Genomic DNA, 21,723 nt, shown 5'->3' on the forward strand with positions numbered 1-21,723 from the left:
TGGAAGCTTGAGTCTTTGTTTCTTCAGTTATTTCAGATTTCACCCATCACAGTAGGAAAAGGACCAGGAGAAAGTAGTGTCAAGAAAACCTAGAAAGAAAAGAGTATCAAAGAGAAGAGGGTGATTGACAGTGTCAAAGACCACAGAGTTCAAGAAAGATGAGGATTGAGAAAAGGCAATTCCGTTTGGCAATTAAGAAATCATTAAAGTAACTTTGGAAAGAGCAGTTTGAGTTGACTAGAAAGACTAGAAGCCAGACTGCAGAGAGTTAAGAGAGTAAGAGGAAATAAAATGGAAGTACCTTATGCAGATGGCCTAACATTAAGAAGTTTAGTCACAAATGAGAGGGAGGATATGAGACAAAATCTAGCAGGGATAGATGGATCAAGTGACAGGTTTTTTGAGGACAGGAGAGACATTGGGCATGTTTCTTAGCATTAGGGAAGCAGCCAGTAGGCAAGGAGAGAATGAAGATAAATTAGAGAGTGGGAATGATAGAAGGGACAATCTGCTGAAGAAGAGGGGATAGAACTAGATCACAAGTGCACGTAGAAATATTTGCCTTTGCAAGGAGAAGAATCACCTCTTTGTGTGAAACAGGGGTGAAGGAAGAGATAATGGCAGAAGGCAGAAGGGTAATAAGAGATTAAGAGAAAGGGAGAAGAGGGAGCTTTTGGTGAATGGCCTCAATTTTTCAGTGAAATATGAGGCAAGCTTCTCCATTGAGAGGGTAGGGGCAGAGGGAAGAGTGGGAGGTATGAGGAGAAATGAAAAGGTTTGGAAGAATTATTTCACTGAATGAGAGAATGAGTTATTTGGGGAGGTGTAAAAGGGTTGCCTTATAGATATGAGGATCCAGTTGAGGTTGTCCAACATAAACTTGTAAAAGAAGGACCCTGTCAGCATGGTTTCATGATGTCAGCATATGCATAGTACAAAAAGGTGAAGGATGTACTGGAAAGAAGACTGATTTTGGTATCAGAAGTTCAAATCTTAGACATTACTTACTACATGAATGATTTTGGGCCACTCTCTGGACCTCAGTTTTCTCCTTTGTAAAAAAAGGAAGAAGTTGTACTAGTATCACAGAAGCAAGAGCTAAAAGGCATTTTCAAGATCATCTTACTGGCTTCCCAAATGACAACATTAAAATTTTTCATTCTCAACCACATGTTCCCTTCACTTTGCTAGAAAATGGGATAAAATTATCTCTGTAAAGAAAAAATAGTTGCAAAACCATATACTTTGCTTTTTTTCAAGTTTAAGAAATGTTTAAGAACTTTTGTAATTAATCATTTTAGTAATTAAAATATTTAGTAATTAATTATTTGTAAATAATTATTTTTGTAATTAATAATTTTATTAATTATTAATTATTTTAGTAATTTAATTATTTTAGTCTACAACACATAATTAAATGTTAGATTTCAAAAATTTGTACAATAAAAAACAACATGGTCTTGAAGTACAAAATTCATTTTCTTAAATACTTCTTTTTTAATAAATCTAAATTTCTTCCAAAAAAGCTACAGTAATTAAAAGGTATAGGATACTAGGGAACTACCACAACACATTGATAAATATATATAAATGAAATGAATAATTATTCCAAGAGCTGCTAGGGTTGTGCTTATTAATGGAGGTCTATTCTATTCTTCCTAAGTTTTCCAAGAAATATATCTAGTTATTTCTGTAGATGCTCTATCACTGTACTGGACTATAAGCTCAAAGGGGGCAAGCATCATATTTTTAATCAAGCCATGTATCTTTCCAGGTTCCTGATACAGTATTCTGTCAATAACAGGCATTTAACATTTGCTTTTGAATCCTCATTATATATTTCAAGAAAATGTGATAAATGATTAGGACAATAATATTACCAATCCTACTTTGACAAGTCTCCTATTTTTCTAGGTAAAATTTAAACATTCCATGGTAATTCTTTACCTGATTATTACAGTTGCCAATAATGAGGGCATCAGCCAGAGTCAATTGTCCTACAATCATCCCTTGCTCCAACAAGGGGGCCCCTGCTTCAGCCAATCGATTAGATGTGATAACAATGGTATTATCATCATTTAAAACCATGACTGGATCTGCCTAGAAAAAGAACCAGTCACAAGTTAACTATACAAAAATATTTACAAAGGAAAAAACTTTCAGATGCAAACAATTAAGCTTCTCTTTTTGGTGCAGACAAAGACATATATATACGCACACTCTATATGGTAAAAACATGACCCCATACAAATGCATAGTCTGATATAAACAACCAAGTAAGCCAACCTCAATAAAGGCTGCAACCTCCTGAAGTACCAGGTTCCACTCCACCTGATCTTCAGTATTAAAGCGATGAGTGTAATCTTCAATTTCATCAGACAGTTCCTGATTTTAAAAAACCACAAAGAAAGAAAGATTTTAGACAACTCACTTAAGGATATCTGGACATTTAAAAAGCATCAATACCTAAAAGAATGGAATTGACATATGCAGGCAATCTCATTTTGAAAATATTGTCATCACAGAAGCTCTTTAAGTACAGTCTGAATAACTATATTCCAGGGATATTATAGACAGGATTCCTATTCTAGTACTGTTTGAACTAGATAGCCTCATAGAATCTTTTCAAGCCCTTTCAACTCAACTTTAAGATTCTATGATAAATCCACTGCAAAACTCCCAAAAAGAAGGAAAGAATAGAACCTAAATATGCCTTTGAGCCAAAACTACAACATGGCATTGCTCATTCATGAGAAATTCTTATACCCAGCAGTTCATATACCACCTCCTCCTGACTACTTAAGTTAGAATATAAGTATAGAGAAAAGGTCCAACCAGAATATCAGAACAGAGAAAAAATGGGAGAATCCTTCTAGGTGGGGGTAGAGGGAATGGAGGGGCTGGGGAATCAGGGAAAGATTTATGGGAAAAGTGACAGATGAGATAGACATTAAAGAAAAGTAAAAATTTTGAAAGGTAGAGATGGGAAAGGGGTGGAGGTAGTGTTCTCCAGGCATACCTGTATATATGTACAAGCATGGGAAGAAGGCAGGATGAAGCAAGTAAATAATGGCTAATCTAGTCTGACAGAAACACAGAGTGAATAAAGGTTAAAAAGGAGATAAAGTTGGAAAAGCAGACAAAGCTCTATCTGGAGAGCTCTGAATGCCAGGCTAATACTTAAATTTTTTTTGCTTTAGATATCACTGATTTTTGCTATTACTCTGTCAGTAAAAAACTAACCTAGGTTCTAAAAATAACTGAGACTATAGAAGTCATTTTAAAATTCAATTTGATACCCCCAAAATGGGACCCTCTACATATAGATTAATGGTTCTCAGGCTAGTGCATTATTATTACTTAAGATGGAAGAACCAGGTTAAAATCTTAGCTAAGCTCAATTATTTATCATTTTATAATCAACATATACATATATATATTTGTGTCTATACATATATATAATCAATAAAAGAAAAAATAGTGATAATGAGGTTTGAAGTTCCTTATTGTTCCAATTTCCACGTACCTTGACCAGATCCTTCACAACATCCATTTTATTGAGAAGAAGGCAAACCACTATAAATCTTGCATAGTACCGTAGCTTCTTCACCACCAACTCAGGTCTATGGCAGGAAAAGATGAAATAACTATCATTTTAAAAAAAATACATATTTAACCATCCTTGTTTTCCATGGCATTTCACAAGCCATTGTATCATCAAATTGTCAGATCCTATGATGAGATATAATACAGTAGTTTTTCCCAAACATTCTCCTTCTGTGGTATACTTGTGACAATATTTGAACCGGTGAGAGAAGGTGGTAACCTCATATATTCTGGCAGTGCTAGTGGCACAGGCAGGATCTGAAATAGCTTTGACTATGATACATAAAAGGAAAAAAAAGTATCCATCATGACTTGTTTGCCATAGGGGTTCATACTAGATATAAAAAATCTCCCAAACCTGAAGCAAGCCTCAAGTTAGGGTCTAGTTCTGGAGGGTGGAGAAAGAAGGAGTTTTTATGGGAGACAAGGAAAGAAAAGGAAGGCAAGATGGAATATTTTATATACATATACAGCCTAAGGCCAGAAATGGAGAAAAAGGAAGCTTACAGGAATGGAGCAGGGGTCAGCAGGGCACATGGGGAGTTTGCAATGAGAAGTATATAAAAACAGTAGGCAAGCTGTATACACTACTTGGCTGAGAACTGCATGCTTGCAGGGAAGTTTGATTTTAAGGCTACCTAAAGAGGAAGTGAAATTAAAGGAGTACTTACTGGGATTAAAAAGAATAAAATGAAGTTGGGGAGATCCATAGTACAAGTACAGTAAGGTGGGAGGGGTGTGGATAAAGAATCTAATCTCTATGATCCTATGAACCTGTATGATTAAAGGCTATATGAGTGAAGAAGGATGAGGCAGCACCTGTGCATGCTTGTGGTTGGCATCATATGGACTTCTACAAGAAGTAAGAGATCTGAGTTTCATTCAGGAGTGTGTATTAAGACATGTTTTTTGTGAGCTGCACAGTAAATGGCAAGTACAAACTGCACTCACTCCATGCTTAAATTACAAGGCATTCAAATTACTTTGAGAGCCAGGAGCGAGATAAGGACACTGGGTATTAAAAAAAAATAAGGAAAGCCAGGATTGCTATAAGACACACATTCGTCCTTTAGAACACATTGGTGCAATCTCAAATACTAGATGGCATTGTTATTACATAGAACATAGAGACAAAGATTTTATCCTTTCTCTACTAGCCTGAAAATAAAGGGCTTCCTAGTGTTACCTTGGGATAACTGAATTTACACCACAATACTCATTCTAAGAACTTTGTTCTAGTCTCAGCACTACTACTTATTAACTATGTGATTTAGAAAGTCAGTTAATTTTTTTGAAACTCAGTTTTCTTGTCAACAAAATGGGTATAATAACATTTATCTTGTTGCAAAGATTAAGTAAGATTATGAAGTACTCTGTAACATGTAAAACTATAAGGGATCATCATCATTATTCCAAAGGTTTTCATTTCCTCATCATATGAAGAAACCAATAATTAAATTTCTTATATATTCTTTCTACCCATACACATATGTATATGTGTACACATACATATACATATTTTGTAATCATTGTCCTGTGGCAATAACACTATGAAATGATTGAAACTAGGCAATGAAGAGGCTATTATTACATAGCTCATGTTTGCTCTAATGAGGTTGTTAAATTTCAAAAAGTACAGGCAAGTTTTATTAAATAACGTATAAGTAACAAGAAGAACCATTTTCTTTTGATTTCATACTCAGAGTTATCTCAAGATACAATGAGTCAAACAATGGTTATAAAGTACACAATTAAACATTAATCATCAAGTTAGCTTCAAATCTTTCCTCTCTTTTGACAGAACTGAAATTTGAAGTTATTCAGATGAACACAAAAATATCACAAAAATTTGAGCTCTTCTACCTAATTTTGTTATATAATTCAATTCAATCAATATTAAGCAACTACTCTGTGTGATACACTCACTTAGATGCAGAAACTAAATAAAGTGTAGTTCATGAGTGTTAGATAGCATGTTTGCAAACTGATAGGTATTGTGTTACTTCCACCATACCTGTCCTCTTTACTGACTTGAGAGTAATAAGATCTCTGTCTGATTGCAGAGTAGAAGGAAAAGGCCTCATTCAGATAGCTGGTCTCAGATGTACGCAGGCTGTAGGAGAAATATATCATCTTAATTCTCTATACCTGGGTGTATCTCAAACTTTCCAAATATATAGGTACTTGGTTCTTCTACTGTCTCCTAAAATATTGGAGCTTCTTTTCCATACTATAAGCTCCTCAACAGGAGGAAGCACACCTTCTTGAATTCAAATTTCAGCTCAATATAAGAAAAACTTTCTAGAAACCAGCACTGCACCAAAATAAAGGGCTGCCTTGGAAAGTAACTAGTTATTTGTCATCTTCAAATAAGCTGGATGACCACTTGTTGGAGAAGTTGTAAAGGGGATTCATACTTCAGATATGGGTTAAACTAAATGACCTTTAGTGCTGTGAGCATGAATAAGATTCTTCAATGTAAAAAAAAAAAATTGGGAAACTGTCAAACAAGCAAAACTTGTCTTTAGACTCCTTCACCTTCATACTTTCTGAGGTGTGTGTCTCCTGCTTGTGCCACCTAGTCCAAGTACTGAGGGAGTATTCTCATCTTACTTAACTTGTCCCACTGTAGTGCTTCGACCAAGCCAGCCCTCCCTAGATTTTTCAGTCATCATTTCTTACAGCATAATAATAGGCCAATATATTAATATACCATTGTTTTTAATCATTCCTCAAATGACAGGCATCTATATACTTTGTATTTTTTGTTACTATAAAAATTATGAATATTTTAGTGTATATGGAACTTTTCTTTCTATTTGACTTAGGGTATTCTTAGGGTAAACACCTAGAAGTGAGATTTCTGGGTCATTTTAAAAAGTGACATTTTAGTCACTTTCTAAGTATAATTCCAAATTGATTTCCAGAACAGATGGACCAATTCATATATATCCCCCAAAGGGGGATCAATGAATGTCTTTCCATGGTCCTTCTAACATGGACTGCTTCCCTCTTTTGTCATCTTTACCTATTTGCTGGGTATAAGGTAGAACCTAAAGGTTGTTTTGATCTGCATTTCTCTCTTTTTAATTTTTATTTTTTTCAATTAGCAAAACCTCTCCCTCTCATGCCCCACCCCAACTGAGAAAAACAAAAACCTGCTACATGTTTAGTCAAGCAAAACAAATTCCTGCATAGTCCTTGTCTTTTTTTTTTTTGCTCATGTCTTTTAAAAAAGAAACATCTTAAACTGTACTCTGAGTCTTTCACTTTTCTGTGAAGAGATGGTAGCAAGTTTCATGAGTCCTTTAGAATCATGTTTGGTCATTACAATGATCAGAGCTCTTAAGTCTTTCAAAGTTGTTTGCCTTTACAGTATTGTTGTCACTGCACACTGGTTCTGCTTACTTCATTCTGCATCAGTCTTTCCAGTTTTCTCTGAAACTATCCCTTTCGTCATTTCTTACAACCCAATAGTATCCCATCACATTTATATACTACATCTTGTTTGGTCATTCCTCAATTAATGGTCACCCCCTCAGCTTCCAATTCTTTGTTACCACATGAAGAGCTACAACAAAGATTTTCGAACTTCTTAGAGTTTGTTTTGCTTAGAACTGTTCCCTCCCTTAATATGCTGTCCTTATTTTCCTCTCTCCTGCCTTTCTTTTCCCTCCTGTTTCCCTCAGATGAAATGTTTTTTCTATACGTGTGTGTGTGTGTGTGTGTGTGTGTGTGTGTGTGAGTGTGTGTGTGTGTGTGTGTGGTCCTCTCTCCTTTGGCCAGTTTAGATGAGAGTTAGGTTTCAGTGGTAGACTCCCCCCCACACCCCTTGTCTCATTTTTTGTATAAACTTCTATTTATATGCCCTGATTATGTGAGATCATTTTCTCCATCCTTCCTTGCTCCCCCTGTATGTTCTTCTTCCCCTCCCTTTCCATTCTTCATTCATTCATTAAGACATAATAGAACTGTTCCCAAGCTCTCAGTCTAATTAATCTCCCGTTATGATCCCTAATAATAGGGTTGTGGGGGTGGGGTGGGGAAACAGAACACAATTATCATCAACCCATATCAGAATGTAAGCACTTTGTCCTTTTTCAGCTCCTTATGACTTACACTCATGTTTACCTTTTTGTGTTTCTCTTGACTCCTGTGTTTGCACTTCAAAGTATCTATGCAGCTCCTTTTCAGTAGGAATACTTGGAAATCCTTTATTTCATTAAAGGTTAATTCCCCCCCACCCCCGTTAGCATTATAATCAGTTATGCTAGGTAAGTTATTCTTAGCTATACGCCCATACCCTTCACCTTCTCAAATATTGTATTGCAAGTTCTTCATTCCTTTAGAATGGTGGTTACTAAATCATGTGTGATCCTGACTGTGACTCCCCAGTATCTGAATTCTTTCTTTAAGATGCTTGCAGTATTTGTTCTTAGACCTGGAAGTTCTAGATTTTAGCAATTTTGTTACTGGGGTTTCTTTCATGAGGTAACTGATGGATTTTTTTTTTTTTAATTTCCACTTTGGTCTTTGGTTCTAAGAGAACTGGGAAGATTTCTCTTAAGATTTATTAAAATAGGATGTCAAGTCTCTTTTTTTGGTCAGAGCTTTCATGCAATTTAGTAACTCTTAAATCATCTATCCTCAATCTCTTCCAGGTCAGTTGCTTTTGGATGACAGGCCTTACATTTTCTTCTATTTTTCAGACTTTTGACTTTGTTTTAACATTTCTTGTTTCATGGATTCATTGGTTTCTATTTGGTTCATTCTAATTTTCAAGGAATTTGTTGTTTGGGCATGATTTTGTATCTCTTGTGACAAGCTGTTAATTCCCTTTCCACTTCTTCCTCTTATAGCTCTCGTTTTTCCAATTTTTTTCCTCTAGTACACTCATTTTATTGATAAAAACTTTTTTAAACTTTTGCTTCAACTCTTTCCAGTTGAATGTGCTGAAGATGTGTTTTTCTTTGAGGCTTTGCTTGTAGATGTAATGGAAACATTCTCTTTTTCTGGGTTTGTACCTTGAACCTCCCTGTCACCATGATAGTTTTTTTATGGTGACGTTCCTTTTTTCTTCTCCTTCTTCCAGTCTTCTTCCTGACTTTGGATTTTATGTTAGGCCTGGGCTCTGTGTATTTCTGGAGGGAATGGCCGGTCTGATCTTGCTGTAGCTTTCTTGGGGGAGTGAATGTGTTGTTATTCTAGGATCTTAGAAACAATTTGGGCTAGGTACCTAAAAACTTTTGGTGCTCCCAAAGCGGTCTGATCCACAGCAAAGTCTAATTTTTGCCTTCCTGGTCTAAACTCTACAAGTTCCTGACTTAGGAACTACAGTTCCTGACCATGGGATCCCCTTATTTGAAGTTTTAGTAGCATGCTCTTGAATTCAGCCACCATTAGATGACTGGAAAGCTCTGTTGGTTCAGAGTAACAAAATTATAGGCTCCCCTTAGATCTGAGATTCCCGTCCTGGTTATTCTGTTGCAGATTTCAGAGTGGGTTGGAAATTGGAACTGAGACCTTCTCTCCACTCCCATCCTCCAACCCTGCAGACAGCTGTTCAAAGCTATGGCTTGATTCTGACCTTGCTCCTTGTTCTATACATAGCCTAGGGTATGTAAATTCTCCTCATACTGGAATGCCACCCCTAGGCACAGGTCCCCTCCTCATCTACCCTGGACATGTTACCCAGAAAAAGATAATGAGCAACAGAGCTGCACATTGGCACCTTTTCCAGCACTCTGAACAAGCTTAGCCTCCTCTCTGAGATCTGCAATCTCTTCTTGCCCTGGTGTGTGGCCTCTTCCTGTGACTGTTCCTATCTACACCCCATCACCAACTGCCAAAGACCTCTCTGTCTATTTTCCTATGACAACTTGAACTGGAAAAATGACTTACTGTAAATTTTTTTCTTGGATTTTCCAAGCAGGATTAGGTTTTATACATTTAAAGGTCTGTTTGGAGGAACTGTGGAAGAAAGCTCACTTTAATTCTTCCTGCTATTCTTCCACCATCTTGGGCCCCCCACCAAAAAAAATTTTTTTCTCTTAATATTAATGATGTGGAACAATCTTTTATGTAGTTGCTAATGATCTGCAATTCTTTTGAGAACCATTTGTTCTTACCCTTTGACCACTTATTTCTTAGAAAATAGTTTTTGGCCTTATTAATTTGTGTTTGTTGCCTATATATCTTGGATATATCGAACGCTTCCTAGAGATAGTTGATAAAAAAATTTTTTTCCAGTCAATTGCTCCCCTTCTTTAGTTAATTTTGTCCCTGTGAAAGTTTTTCACTTTCATTTACCTGAAGTTATTTATTTTATTCTTTGGCATCTCCTTTTTTCCTTGTTTAAGAATTCCCCCATAGTCTTCCACTATTACCTACTGAAAGATAGTTAATCTTTTTAAAATTTTTTTTAAATCATGAGAACTTTAATATTTATTATTTTTGTTAGTTGTTTTGTATCTAACTAATTCACTCAAAGTTAGTGAATTCTCACTTAGTTTCTTTGATGTTTCTCTGGAGTTTTCTAAGAAAATCATCATGTCATCAAATAAATAGGAGTAATTTTGTCTCCTCTTTCCTTATGTTTATGCCTTATAATTTCTTTCTCTTATCCTACCGCTATCACTAGCATCACTAGCATAATTCCATCAACTGACAACAGGGAAAGGAGACATCCTCAGGACAGGTTTTTCTCTAGTCATTCCCTAGACAGTTATGTTCTAAAATAGTTTCTGATCTATAACTTCCTAATCAAAATTCATCTGTCCTTTTTATCTCTTTCTTCCATGACCTTATTTTCATCTAGTTTTGTTTTGGTTTTTTTGGTTTTTTTGCTTTTTGGTGAGGCAATTGGGGTTAAGTGACTCGCCCAGAGTCACACTGCTAGTGAGTGTTATGTGTCTGAGGCCGGATTTGAACTCAAGTTCTTCTGACTCCAGGGCTGGTGCTCTATCTACTGCACCACCTAGCTGCCCCTTCATCTAGTTTTAAACCTAATCAAAGTTAATGTGCTCAGTGAGTATTAAATACTTATCCCTCTTCATCAGAACAATCCCAGACTACTTGATTCAGTCCTTAGCTACATTTTGGGAAGGTGATACTAGAGTTTATCCAGAGGATGGTGACCATGCCACTCAGAGAAGAGAAGACTGGGGTAAGAATTGCTCTCTTCCAGCATTTAAAGGGCTACTGTGGAAAAGTCATATTAGAATAGATTACATTTGTTTTGCTTTGGTTTGAGAGGGGAGAATTGAAAACAAGGGGTAGAAGTCAAATAGAAAATTTAGGCTTGATAAAAGGAAAAAAAGCATACTAAGAATCTGTCCACAAAAGGAATGGACTATTTTGGGTATTAGTGAGTTCTCCATTACTGAAAGTCTTTAGACAAAAGTTATATGACTTCTTCAGAACATTGTAGAACAGATTCCTATTTAGGGACAGGTTGGACTAGATGACATATATCTCAAAGATTTTATGGTTCTGTAGGAATGCTGCCAATGAATTTTAGGAGTTGCCTAGTCTCTTGGGCTCTTCGTTTTAATGGCTCCTAACTGAGCAGTTTTGTGTATTAACAATGCCATTCCTGAGACAATAGATGTAACCAAAAAGTGGTTTTAATTGTGAAGGTTGCAAGCAGCATGTTTGTGGAGAACATATTGGAGGGGGGAAAAGGAAGTTTGGTGCCTCTCAAAACACTTTTGACGGCACCCAAAAGAGGGCTGGTCTTAGCCATACATCATGGACTCATATATTATAGGAATTAGAGAGAACTGCAAGGAAATCACTATGCTCAGAAAAACTCCAACTTGCCAATATTCTTCCTACAATACATTGCTATGAATCAGCCACAATATTCTAGATGTGATCTGACTACAGCCGAGTACAAGGAGACTACCACCACTCTCATTTTAGACATTATGCTCTTATTAATGCAGCTCAAAATGCTGATGCCATCCTAGGCTGCAATGTTACAGTATTGACTCCTGTTTGAGCTCATAATTCGCTAAATCCTCATGTCTTTTTTATATGAATGATTTGTCCAGCAATACCTACCTTATCTTGTATATGTAAAGTTCTTTTTTTAACTTAATAAATGACTACCATTGATGAAGGGCAGGCTCCCAAAATGGTGGTCCCTCCCCTTTCCCAGATGTTATTGTTTTAAAGATATAGTCAACTATAAAACGATTACCACCACACATCATCTTTTAATAAATACCTCATTACTCTGTAAGTTTGCTATTTTTAAATATATACATACATGTATATGTATATAATACATAGGGAGATATAGATACGTATGTACACATATACACACACACACACACACACACACACACATATCATTAGAGCTCCTAGAAGAGTAATAAAACCTCCCGACAAATAAAAAATCATTTGTCTGAAATTATAAGCAGACTCCTAACCACGACATATAGGTCTGCAAATACAATCCATGAAGTATGGAAGTCTCCGAGAGAGACTGGTGATTCCTTGACATGTAGTTTTAGTGTCAGTCACTTCATGTCATCCCCATCTGTTCTCTGTTTTCAAGCTCTCAGAATGTTCTGTCTGATTAGTTGCTCTCTTCCTACACTAGGAATCGAGGTTAAACCACACTTCAGCTCCTACATGTTTTAATTCACTTCTCTCAGGAAAACACATGAGTCTATATATAAGTTGTTTACTTACTAATAATGGTAGTAAAGCTGTCCAATCTTGGAAGCAATTTCTCCTATCTGCCACCGCTTCAAGCCATACCGATTATCCAAGACTTGACTGTTTAAAAAAAAGGGAGGGGAGTAGACATGAGTGTTGAAGAAGAGAGAAGAAAACACAAGTTTACAAGTACAATACATTTGTGCTATTCAAAATTTTCAAAGTGATCTCAAAGCAGCTATTTGACCACTTCAAAAAGCATTCATTATCTAGTCTTATGGATTCCAGATGGGACAAGTGATATCTAGGACAAGCTGATGAAACATCCCAAAGAAATAGTATGCTGGACAAAGTTAAAACCAATGCAAATTAAGATCATGCTTGGCATATTATATTAGAAAACTCTAAGTTCAAGACTGCCACTGACTATGCCACTTTGACAAAGTTATCTTTAAAATTAGTAGGGTTGGATTAGATGTTCTCAAAGGTACCTTCCAAATTAAAAATTCTATGAATTTGTCATTCTATAAGTAACAAGGAAACCTATTTTAAAATTTAAAAATATGATCTATTTATCATAGGAGTTCCTTCTGCACTATTACAAATGTTAAGTAACATTTCTGTAAAGGTCAGATAAATGTACTACATTTTCAAATATTAATTTTTACATTTCTTTTTTCCTATTCTAACTTATAAAAATCCAGCATCAAACCATTATCATCATTTGGCTAGTAAAAAAAAACCACAAAAATGAGGCAGGACAATGAAATATGGTGTCTTTGGCCACCAAAACAATGAGGGTCACAATCAAAATGAAAGCAGAATTACCCTGGCCATCTAGCCATTCACTGGGCCTTCTTACCATCTGCCATCACCAACCTGTTCCTCCTTACCTAGACTAGCACCCTTTACCCACACCAGACTCAACACTTGGACCTCCATATTCAGGTCTTCTGAAATTTATGCATCAGTCTATGAAGAAGTTAATCCACTCGTCTTTGGAGCTCCCATTCAAGGGCCCAACCCAATGATTGCTGACTAAGGGTGTACAGTCTAGTAAGCTATATCTACTGGCTACCTCTAGACACAAGACCACACTCCAGTATCACATTCCATCCAGATATCTCATCATCTGCCTAACCCTTCCCCAATGCACACCCCTCCCCCATTCCATTTTCATCTCCCCAGGAAAAACAAAAACAAAAACAAAACCCTTACCTAGTCATCTCTTCCCTATGTATATTTTCTTCCCCTATTAGAAGATAAGGTACTTGAAAATAAGGAGTCTATTTTTTAAATATTTTTATTCCCAGAGCTTAACATAGTACGTGGTATACAGTAAGCATTTAATTTTTTTTTTCATTTCATTCACTCATTCATTCAGCCATTAATCCTCTAAAACATATTCACTGTGTCATCATAGTGTGGAGGTCACCCAGGTTCTTGAAAACTGCAATAGTAGAGCTAGTAGATCTTAGTCAGCTGAAAAGACTTCCAGTACTACTTCCCCACACCCAACAGATTATGTATAAACTATTTTCGTCCATCTTAACTAGCTAAAGAGGGCTCAGCCCCTGAAGGCTGATGAATAGGTGATGCTTTTTATAGCCACAGCAATTTATGAAGACTAAATTATCTTCACAAGAAGTAGTAGTCGTTGTCTCTACAAATTCTTTGTGGTTTGCTGTAATGATCTCTAGCTAGAAAATCTAACAGGATTCAGTTTCTTACCGATGTTGCTGTTGGAACTTCCAGAGTTTGGTATAGACATCAAAAGTTCGCCCAAAGTAGGATTGCCACTGCTTTTGTCCATACTGTGGCAAGTCTCTGCAACAGCAAGAGTATATTTATTTGTAAACTGCACCAAGTTAAACGTTTTAAAAAACACATACAATCTTAATACAGACAGTTCAGAAACACTTTTGATGAGGCTTTATTAAAAAAATGGCATATCTTGGTAGAAATAGGGATGCTATATAAGGTCACCTACTAATTGACTATAATTTGATCACCTTGTATGTTTTTCTCTACATAGCAATGTGCTTATCCTGAAGATATGAAATTCCTAGTTTTAAGTGTATACTGTACATAGAGAAAACCAATATGGTATCATGGCAAAAGCACTGAATTTTCAGTCAAGAAATCTGTGTTCTAATCTAAAGTGGCACTATCTGTATAGCCATGTACTAATCATTTAAGGAAAACAATAGCTAACATTTATATAACACTTTAAGGTTTGCAAAGCATTTTACAAATATTTTCTCATTTGAGCCCAATAGCAACCCAAGTACTATTTGCACTATTTTCCAGATGAGACTAAGAGAGGTTTAGTGACCCTGCCAGGTCACCTGACAGCCACCAGGTATATGAAGTGGGATCTGAACTTAAGTTTTCCTGACTCCCAAGCCCAGCATCTCACTATACACCACCTTGCTGCATCCAAGCAGCTTCTCTTATCCTTAGTTTCCTCATTTGTATAATAGGGAAACATGTATACTACTTATGCCTCAAAGGGTTGTTATAAAAGCAACTTCTTGTAAACAATAAAAAAACCTATAGACCATAAGCCATTTATTATTATTATATAAATACAGATGAAATTCATTCATTCATTCAACAAGTTTTGTTTTGTTTTTTAAATTTGGAACACTTCACAAATTTGCATGTTATCCTTGTGCAGGAATCATGCTAATTTTCTCTGTATCATTCTAATTCAGAATATGTGCTGCTAAAGTGAACATTTGGCAAGTACTTTTCAAGTACCTACTATGTCCAAAGCCTTGGATTGGGTGTATGTGATAAAAGACCCTATTCCCAAGGAATTTACAACGAAAGCATTAAGAATCAAACAATGAATGAGAACTTGCTTATTTCAGACTGTTATTCAACCAATACTTCAAGAATTTTTTTTCAATATCTCTTCTTCATCTTTGTCTACAGAAAATCTCTAATAATCCCATAAACAAAGGCGAACCACTAACTAGACTAAACGATGGATCCTCTGCTGACTTTCACACCCAGTCAGCCGATAAACATTTATTAAGCATCTACCAAGAACAAAGTAATGTATTAAGTGCTTGGGATACAAAGAAAGGCAAAACTGCTACCCTCAAAAAGCTTAAAATCTAATGGGGGAAGACAACACACAAATAACTATGTGCAACCAAGCTACTGACAGGACACACAGGAAATAAGCAACAAAGGGAAAGGCACTAGAATTAAATAGGACTAAGAAAGGCTTCCTTTGGAAAGTGAAGTTTTAGCTGGGACTTCAAAGAAGCCAGGAAAGCTAAGAGGTGGATATGAGAAGGGAAACATTCCAGGCATGTTGGAACAGAGGAGGGAGATAGCCATTGAAAATCAGGAGATGAGTGTCTTGCTCAAAGAACAACAAGGAGGCCAGTGTCACTGGATCACAGAGTATGAGGAGGATGTAAGGAATAAGAAGACTGGAAAAGTGTAGGGATAGGTAGGTTATGAAGGGCTTTGAACAACAAACAGGATTTTATATTTGATCCAGGAAGTGACAGGGAGCCTCTAGAGTTTATCAAAGAGGGGAGTGACATGGTCAGACCTGTACTTTAGGAAGATCACTTTGAGAACCGAATAGAGAAAGGATTGAAGTAGAGAAAGACCCGCAGCAGGCAGACAATCATCAGGCTATTGTTTGTTGTGTAATGAGGTGATGAAGGCCTGTACCAGAATAATGGCAAGGTTAGAGAAGAGAAGGGGGCCTATGCACAGATGCTGCAAAGTAAAATCAACAGGCTTAGCAAAAGAGTAAGGAGTCAAGAATGACACCCAGACTGTGAACAATGGTAAGTGGGAAGGTGGTGCTCTCAACAATAGGTATAGGGAAGTTAGGAAGAGGCGAGAGTTTGGAGAGAAATAAAATGAGTTAAATTTTTTTTTATTTTTTTATTAATTTATTTTAATTTATCAATAATCACTTCCATATGCTTTTGAGTTGAAAATTTCTCTCCCCCTTCCTTCCCACCACCCTCCCCAAGACGGCGCATAATCTGATATAAGCTATACATTTACATTCATATTAAACATATTTCACATTAGTGATGTTGTAAGTAGAAATTAAAACCAAGAGGAGGAATCATCAGAAAGAGGAAACAAAACTCAACAGAAGAGAAAAAGAATAACAATTTGGCTTCCATAGTTCTTTCTTTGGATATGGATAGCATTTTCTATCACAAGGCCTCTGGAGAAGTCTTAGATCCTTGTATTGCCAGGAAGGGTTAAGTTTATCAGTATTAGTCATCACACAATGTGGCTGTTATTGTGTACAACGTTCTCTTGGTTCTGCTCACTTCACTCAGCATCAGACCATACAAATCTTTCCAGGTTTTTCTGAAGTCAGCCTGTTCAATAATGAGTTAAATTTTGAACATGTTAAGTTTTAAGATATCCAATATGTGGTTAGAGATGCAAGTCTGAAGGTCAGCAGAGAGATTAGGGTTGTACAAGTAGATCTGAAAACCACCAACATAAAAATGATAATCCAATCCACAGGAGCTGATGAAATTACCAAGTGATACAGTGTAGCAGGAGAAGCGAAGAAGACCCAGGAGAGAGTCTACCTCTACCGTTAGTGGGAATAACCTGAATGAAGTAAAGAAGAATGAAGAGAGGTCAGGTAGATAGGAAGAGGACTAGGAGAGAGTAGTGTCAAAAACCCTAGAAAGAAGAGAATATTAAGGAGAAAAGGGTGATTACTTTATTTGGCCTCATGGCTCAGGTTAAAGCAAATATCTGGGTTCATAATTTCTAGAAAATTGACACTCAGGAAAATGATATCAACATAAGCTTACTGTTATATGATGCAGCAAGCAGGCAAACAAAGCATACATACACTATGGCAATATAAACAGACAGAGGTTTGTCCCCACATGCAATTAACTTACCCCACCTCAAGGGTGAAGTAGACCTGTTGGGGAGAAAACCTGCTCAAAGTTGGGTTTCAGGTGGCAAGATTATATACCCTAAGAATAGACTTGGCTAAGAACAGATAATTAGTGCCAGATGTAGGAAGGGGCATTCCTATTCAGACCCAGAAGTGGCAGTTAGTTGGTTGTTGTCCTTCATTCTCAAAAAGGACCTAAATGACATCACTGTCGGGGCCAAGGCAGTGTGTCCAAATGTGGCTGAGCAGACCAATATGAGCTCAGAAGGCTCTACCACAGGTTGGGCACAAATAGTCCACATACACGTTTGGAGTGGAGATGTCTCCAAATTTATAGACCTCATGTGTCTTTTGAGGTACTGCAATTCTGTTTTGCTCATAAAGAACAATGCTTTCTTCAATATGCGCATGCCATGCTGGGCAGTTCTGTACCAGTATCTCACATGTCTCAATCAATTCCAAAGTTCTTTAGAAAGACCTTGAAAGTGTCACCTTTTGTTGGGAGGGGGGCAAGGCAATCAGAGTTAAGTAACTTGCCCAGGGTCACACAGCTAGTGAATACGATGTGTCTGAGGCTGGATTTGAACTCAGGTCTTCCTGACTCCAGGTCCAGTGCTGTATCCACTGCACCACCTAGCTGCCCCTGAGAGTATCACTTCTGACTGCCATGTGTGAGCTTGCTTTGTGTGAGTTCTCCATAAAATAATCTTTTAGGCAAATGTACATTTGGCATTTGAACATGTCCAGCCTATCAGAGCTGTGCTCTGCAATGAAGTTTGAATACTTGACAGTTCAGTTCAAGAAAGAATCTCAGTGTCCATTATTTTATCTTGCCAAGTGGTCTTCAGAATCTTCCTTAGATATTTCAGATGGAAGTGATTCACTTTCCTGGCATGATGCTGGTATAATGTCCAGGTTTCACAGGCATATAGCAATGAGGTCAGCACAATGGCTCTGTAGACCTTCAGTTTAATAGACAGTCTAATGCTTTTACTCTCTCACAGTTTCCTTCAGAGCCTCTCAAAAACTGACCTAGCTCTGGCAATGCATGTGTCAACCTCATCATCTATATGTACATTTCTGGAAAGTACTGCTAAGGTAAGTGAACTTATCCATAGTATTCAAAATTTCTCCATTTGCCATAACAAGTGATTCCATGTATGGATGGTGTGGTGCTGGCTGGTGGAGAACCTCTGTTGTTTTGGTATTTATTGTTAGGCCAAAATTAGCACAAGCAGCTGAGAATCGATCCATACTTTGTTACATCTCAACCTTAGAGGCTGCATTTAGTGTAAACAAAAAGTCATGCACCAACTCTTCTTCCCTTTTAGTTTTGGCTTGTAGCCTTTTCAAGTGAATAATTTACCATCAGTGCAGCTGACCTTGATGCCATTTTCATCCTCACTAAAGGCATCTGACAAAAGTCTTAGAGTCCCTTATTGCTACTAAGCTTGAGTGAAGTTTGGATAGGGGGAGTTTCCTTATCTAGACTACAAACTGGTAGGAGGATCTAACGTTAACAAAGGCAGCAGAAACAGAATGACTTAAGACCCCTGCAGCAAGTTAAGAATTCATTCAATCAAAAATCTGCTAGCCTTATCCACCTGACATAGTTTGTACTTTTCTACCATTAAATCTGTTTTTTCCTATTTGTTTCTGTAGACATTAGGACTGCTTAGCCTAAATGACTCCATTTTGGAATATTATCATTATAAATACAATATCAAAGAATAACTATGACACCAAGCAATAATTATAACATCAACAATGTAAAATTTTAAATTATTACAGTGATTGACCAGTGTCAAAGGTTGTAGAGAGACCAAGAAGGATGAGGATTGAGAAAAGACCATTCTGTTTGGCAATTAAGAAACAGTAACTTTGGAAAGAGCAGTTTGCATTGCATAGTAAGAATGGAAACCAGACTATAGAGAGTTATGAGGAGAGTTGAGAGGAAATAACATGTAGATGGCCTAACCTAAAGGAAGTTAGCCACAAAAGAGAGGAGAGATATAGAATGAGAGCTAGCAGGGATGGATGGATCAAATGAGAGTTTTTTTGAGGATGAGGGAGACAAGGGCATGTTTCTCAGCAGCAGGGAAATTGCCAGTAGACAAAGAAAGAATGATAAGTGAGAGAGCAGGGATGATAGAAGGGGCAATCTGCTAGAGAGGAGGAAAGGGAATGGGATCACTTCTGCATGTAGAAGAATCTGTCATGACAAGAAGTCACTTCTTCATGTGAAACAGGGGTGAAGGAGGAGAAAGATAATGGTAGAAGGCATCTGGGTGATGTGAGATGAGGAAAAAGGAAGAAGAGGGAGCTTTTGGTGAATGGCCTCAATTTTTCAGTTAAATATGATGCAAGCTTCTTGGCCTAGTTTGAAACAGTTGGTAGCTCTTAGTTTAACTTTTCCCTGCCAAATCACAGAATAACCAAATGTCAGCGCTAGAAGAAGCTATGGAGAACTAATCTGACCCTTTCATTTTAGAGTTTAAAAAAAAAAAAAACCTGGGGGGATGGAGCCAAGATGGCGGAGTAAAAGCAGTGACTTGCTTGAGCTCTCCCCCAAACACTTCTAAATACCTATAAAAAATGGCTCTAAACAAATTCTAAGGCAGCAGAACCCACAAAAAGACAAAGTGAAACAAATTTCCAGCCCAAGACAACCTGGATAGTTGATCAGAAAGGTATATCGTGCCAGGCTGAGAGAGGAGCACAGTTCAGCGCAGGCGCGCAGGATGGAGCGAATCTGGAGCAGGCCTCAAAGGACTGAATCGCAGTCAGCTGTGGCAGTTTTCAGACTTCTCAACCCACGAACACCAAAGACAACTTAGAAGGTCAGTGGGAAAAGTCTGTTTCTACGGTGAGAGAGATGCGCAGAGTCCCAGTCGCATTCCCCAAGCTTGCCTCCTGAGCTTCCTGCCCACAGACTGAGGGGGAATCGAGTGGCTGATCAGAGGGGGATTGCAGGGATCTCTCTGATGGTGCAGGATTCTCTTGCTTTGTCTATGCTTGGATCTGGGTCACAGTTCTGGGTGGCAGTCCTGGGGTGAGGAGGTGGGCTGGCATGGTGGAGCTTGTAGTGGCTGAGGAAAAGAAATCCACCTCACAGTTCCAAGACAGAAAAGAGTTCTTGTGGTCACTCATAGACCAGAGCACAGGCCAAGAAAGGAGTAAACACCCTGCCCTTGAATACAGCACCTTGGAAGAACTGAAAATTTACAGGTCCCTAGAAGTATCTCTGAAAACAGCTGCACAAAACCCTTGAAGCTTGGGACAGTACATTCTCCACACTGGAAACAGACCCCTACCTTAGCGAAGAGTTTATAACTCAAGTAATTGGCTGAGATCATGAGCAAGCAGCGCAAAAAGAGTCAGACTATATTATCTTACTTTGGTGACAAAAAAGATCAAAACATACAACCAGAAGAAGACAACGAAGCCAAAGTTCCTACATCCAAAGCCTCCAAGAAAAATATGAATTGGTCCCAGGCCATGGAAGAGCTCAAAAAGGATCTTGAGAAGCAAGTAAGAGAAGTAGAGGAAAAACTGAGAGTGATGCTAAAGGAGACCCAAAAAAATACTGAAGAAAATAACACCTTAAAAAATAGCCTAACCCAAATGGCAAAAGAGGTTTAAAAAGTCAATGAGGAGAATAACGTCCTAAAAAGCAAAATTGGCCAAATGGAAAAGGAAATCCAAAAGCTTACTGAAGAAAATACTTCCTTATAAACTAGAATGCAGCAATTGGAAGCTAGCAACTATATGAGAAATCAAGGCACTGTAAAACTAATCCAAAAGAATGAGAAAATAGAAGAGAATGTGAAATATCTCAGTGGAAAAACAACTGGAAAACAGATCCAGGAGAAAGAACTAAAAATTATTGGACTATCTGAAAGCCATGATCAAAAAAAGAGCCTAAACATTATCTTTCAAGAAATTATCAAGGAAAACTGCCCTGATATTTTAGAACCAGAGGGCAAAATAGAAATGGAAAGATTCCACTGATCACCTCCAGAAAGAGATCCCCAAAGGAAAACTCCTAGGAACGTTACAGCCCAATTCCAGAACTCCCAGGTCAAGGAGAAGATATTGCAAGCAGCAAGAAGGAAACAATTCAAGTATTATGGAAACACAATCAGGATAACACAAGATTTAGCAGCTTCTACATTAAGAGACCGCAGGACATGGAGTATGATATTCTGGAGGGCAAAGGAGTTAGGACTACAACCTAGAATCACCTACCCAGCAAAACTGAGTATATCCTTCAGGGTAAAAAATGGTCATTCAATGAAATAGGGGACTTTCAAGCATTCCTGTGGAAAAGATCAGAGCTAAATAGAAAATTTGACCTTCAAATACAAGACTCAAGTGAAACATGGAAGAGGTAAACAGGAAAGAGAAATCATAAGAGACTTATTAAGGTTGAACTGTTTACATTCCTGCATGGAAAGATGATATTTGTAACTCATGAGTCCTTTGTCAGTATTAGGGCAGTGGGGGGGGGGGGGAAATTATATGTATGTATAGAT

General features: G+C 37.4%; 1 protein-coding gene and 1 non-coding gene across 4 annotated transcripts in view; both read right to left on the reverse strand.

Annotated features, from left to right (window-relative positions):
• Window positions 1-21,723, reverse strand: part of LOC114047357 (protein SCAI) — a 211,957-nt gene that overhangs the window by 56,723 nt on the left and 133,511 nt on the right. For all 3 annotated transcript variants that reach the window (XM_027868168.1, XM_027868167.1, XM_027868169.1), the window contains exons 4-9: window positions 14,005-14,100; window positions 12,307-12,393; window positions 5,621-5,719; window positions 3,527-3,623; window positions 2,287-2,385; window positions 1,948-2,100 (exon numbers count right to left, since the gene is read on the reverse strand). In XM_027868168.1, coding sequence (XP_027723969.1) covers window positions 1,948-2,100; window positions 2,287-2,385; window positions 3,527-3,623; window positions 5,621-5,719; window positions 12,307-12,393; window positions 14,005-14,100 — 631 coding nt within the window. The remainder of the gene's footprint in view (window positions 1-1,947; window positions 2,101-2,286; window positions 2,386-3,526; window positions 3,624-5,620; window positions 5,720-12,306; window positions 12,394-14,004; window positions 14,101-21,723) is intronic.
• On the reverse strand, window positions 14,909-15,014 carry LOC114047405. The gene has a single exon (XR_003569593.1). It is a non-coding gene; the product is annotated as a U6 spliceosomal RNA (small nuclear RNA).

The sequence above is a fragment of the Vombatus ursinus genome, unplaced genomic scaffold (assembly GCF_900497805.2).
Source record: "Vombatus ursinus unplaced genomic scaffold, bare-nosed wombat genome assembly UNPS02014786.1, whole genome shotgun sequence".
Lineage (NCBI taxonomy): Eukaryota > Metazoa > Chordata > Mammalia > Diprotodontia > Vombatidae > Vombatus > Vombatus ursinus.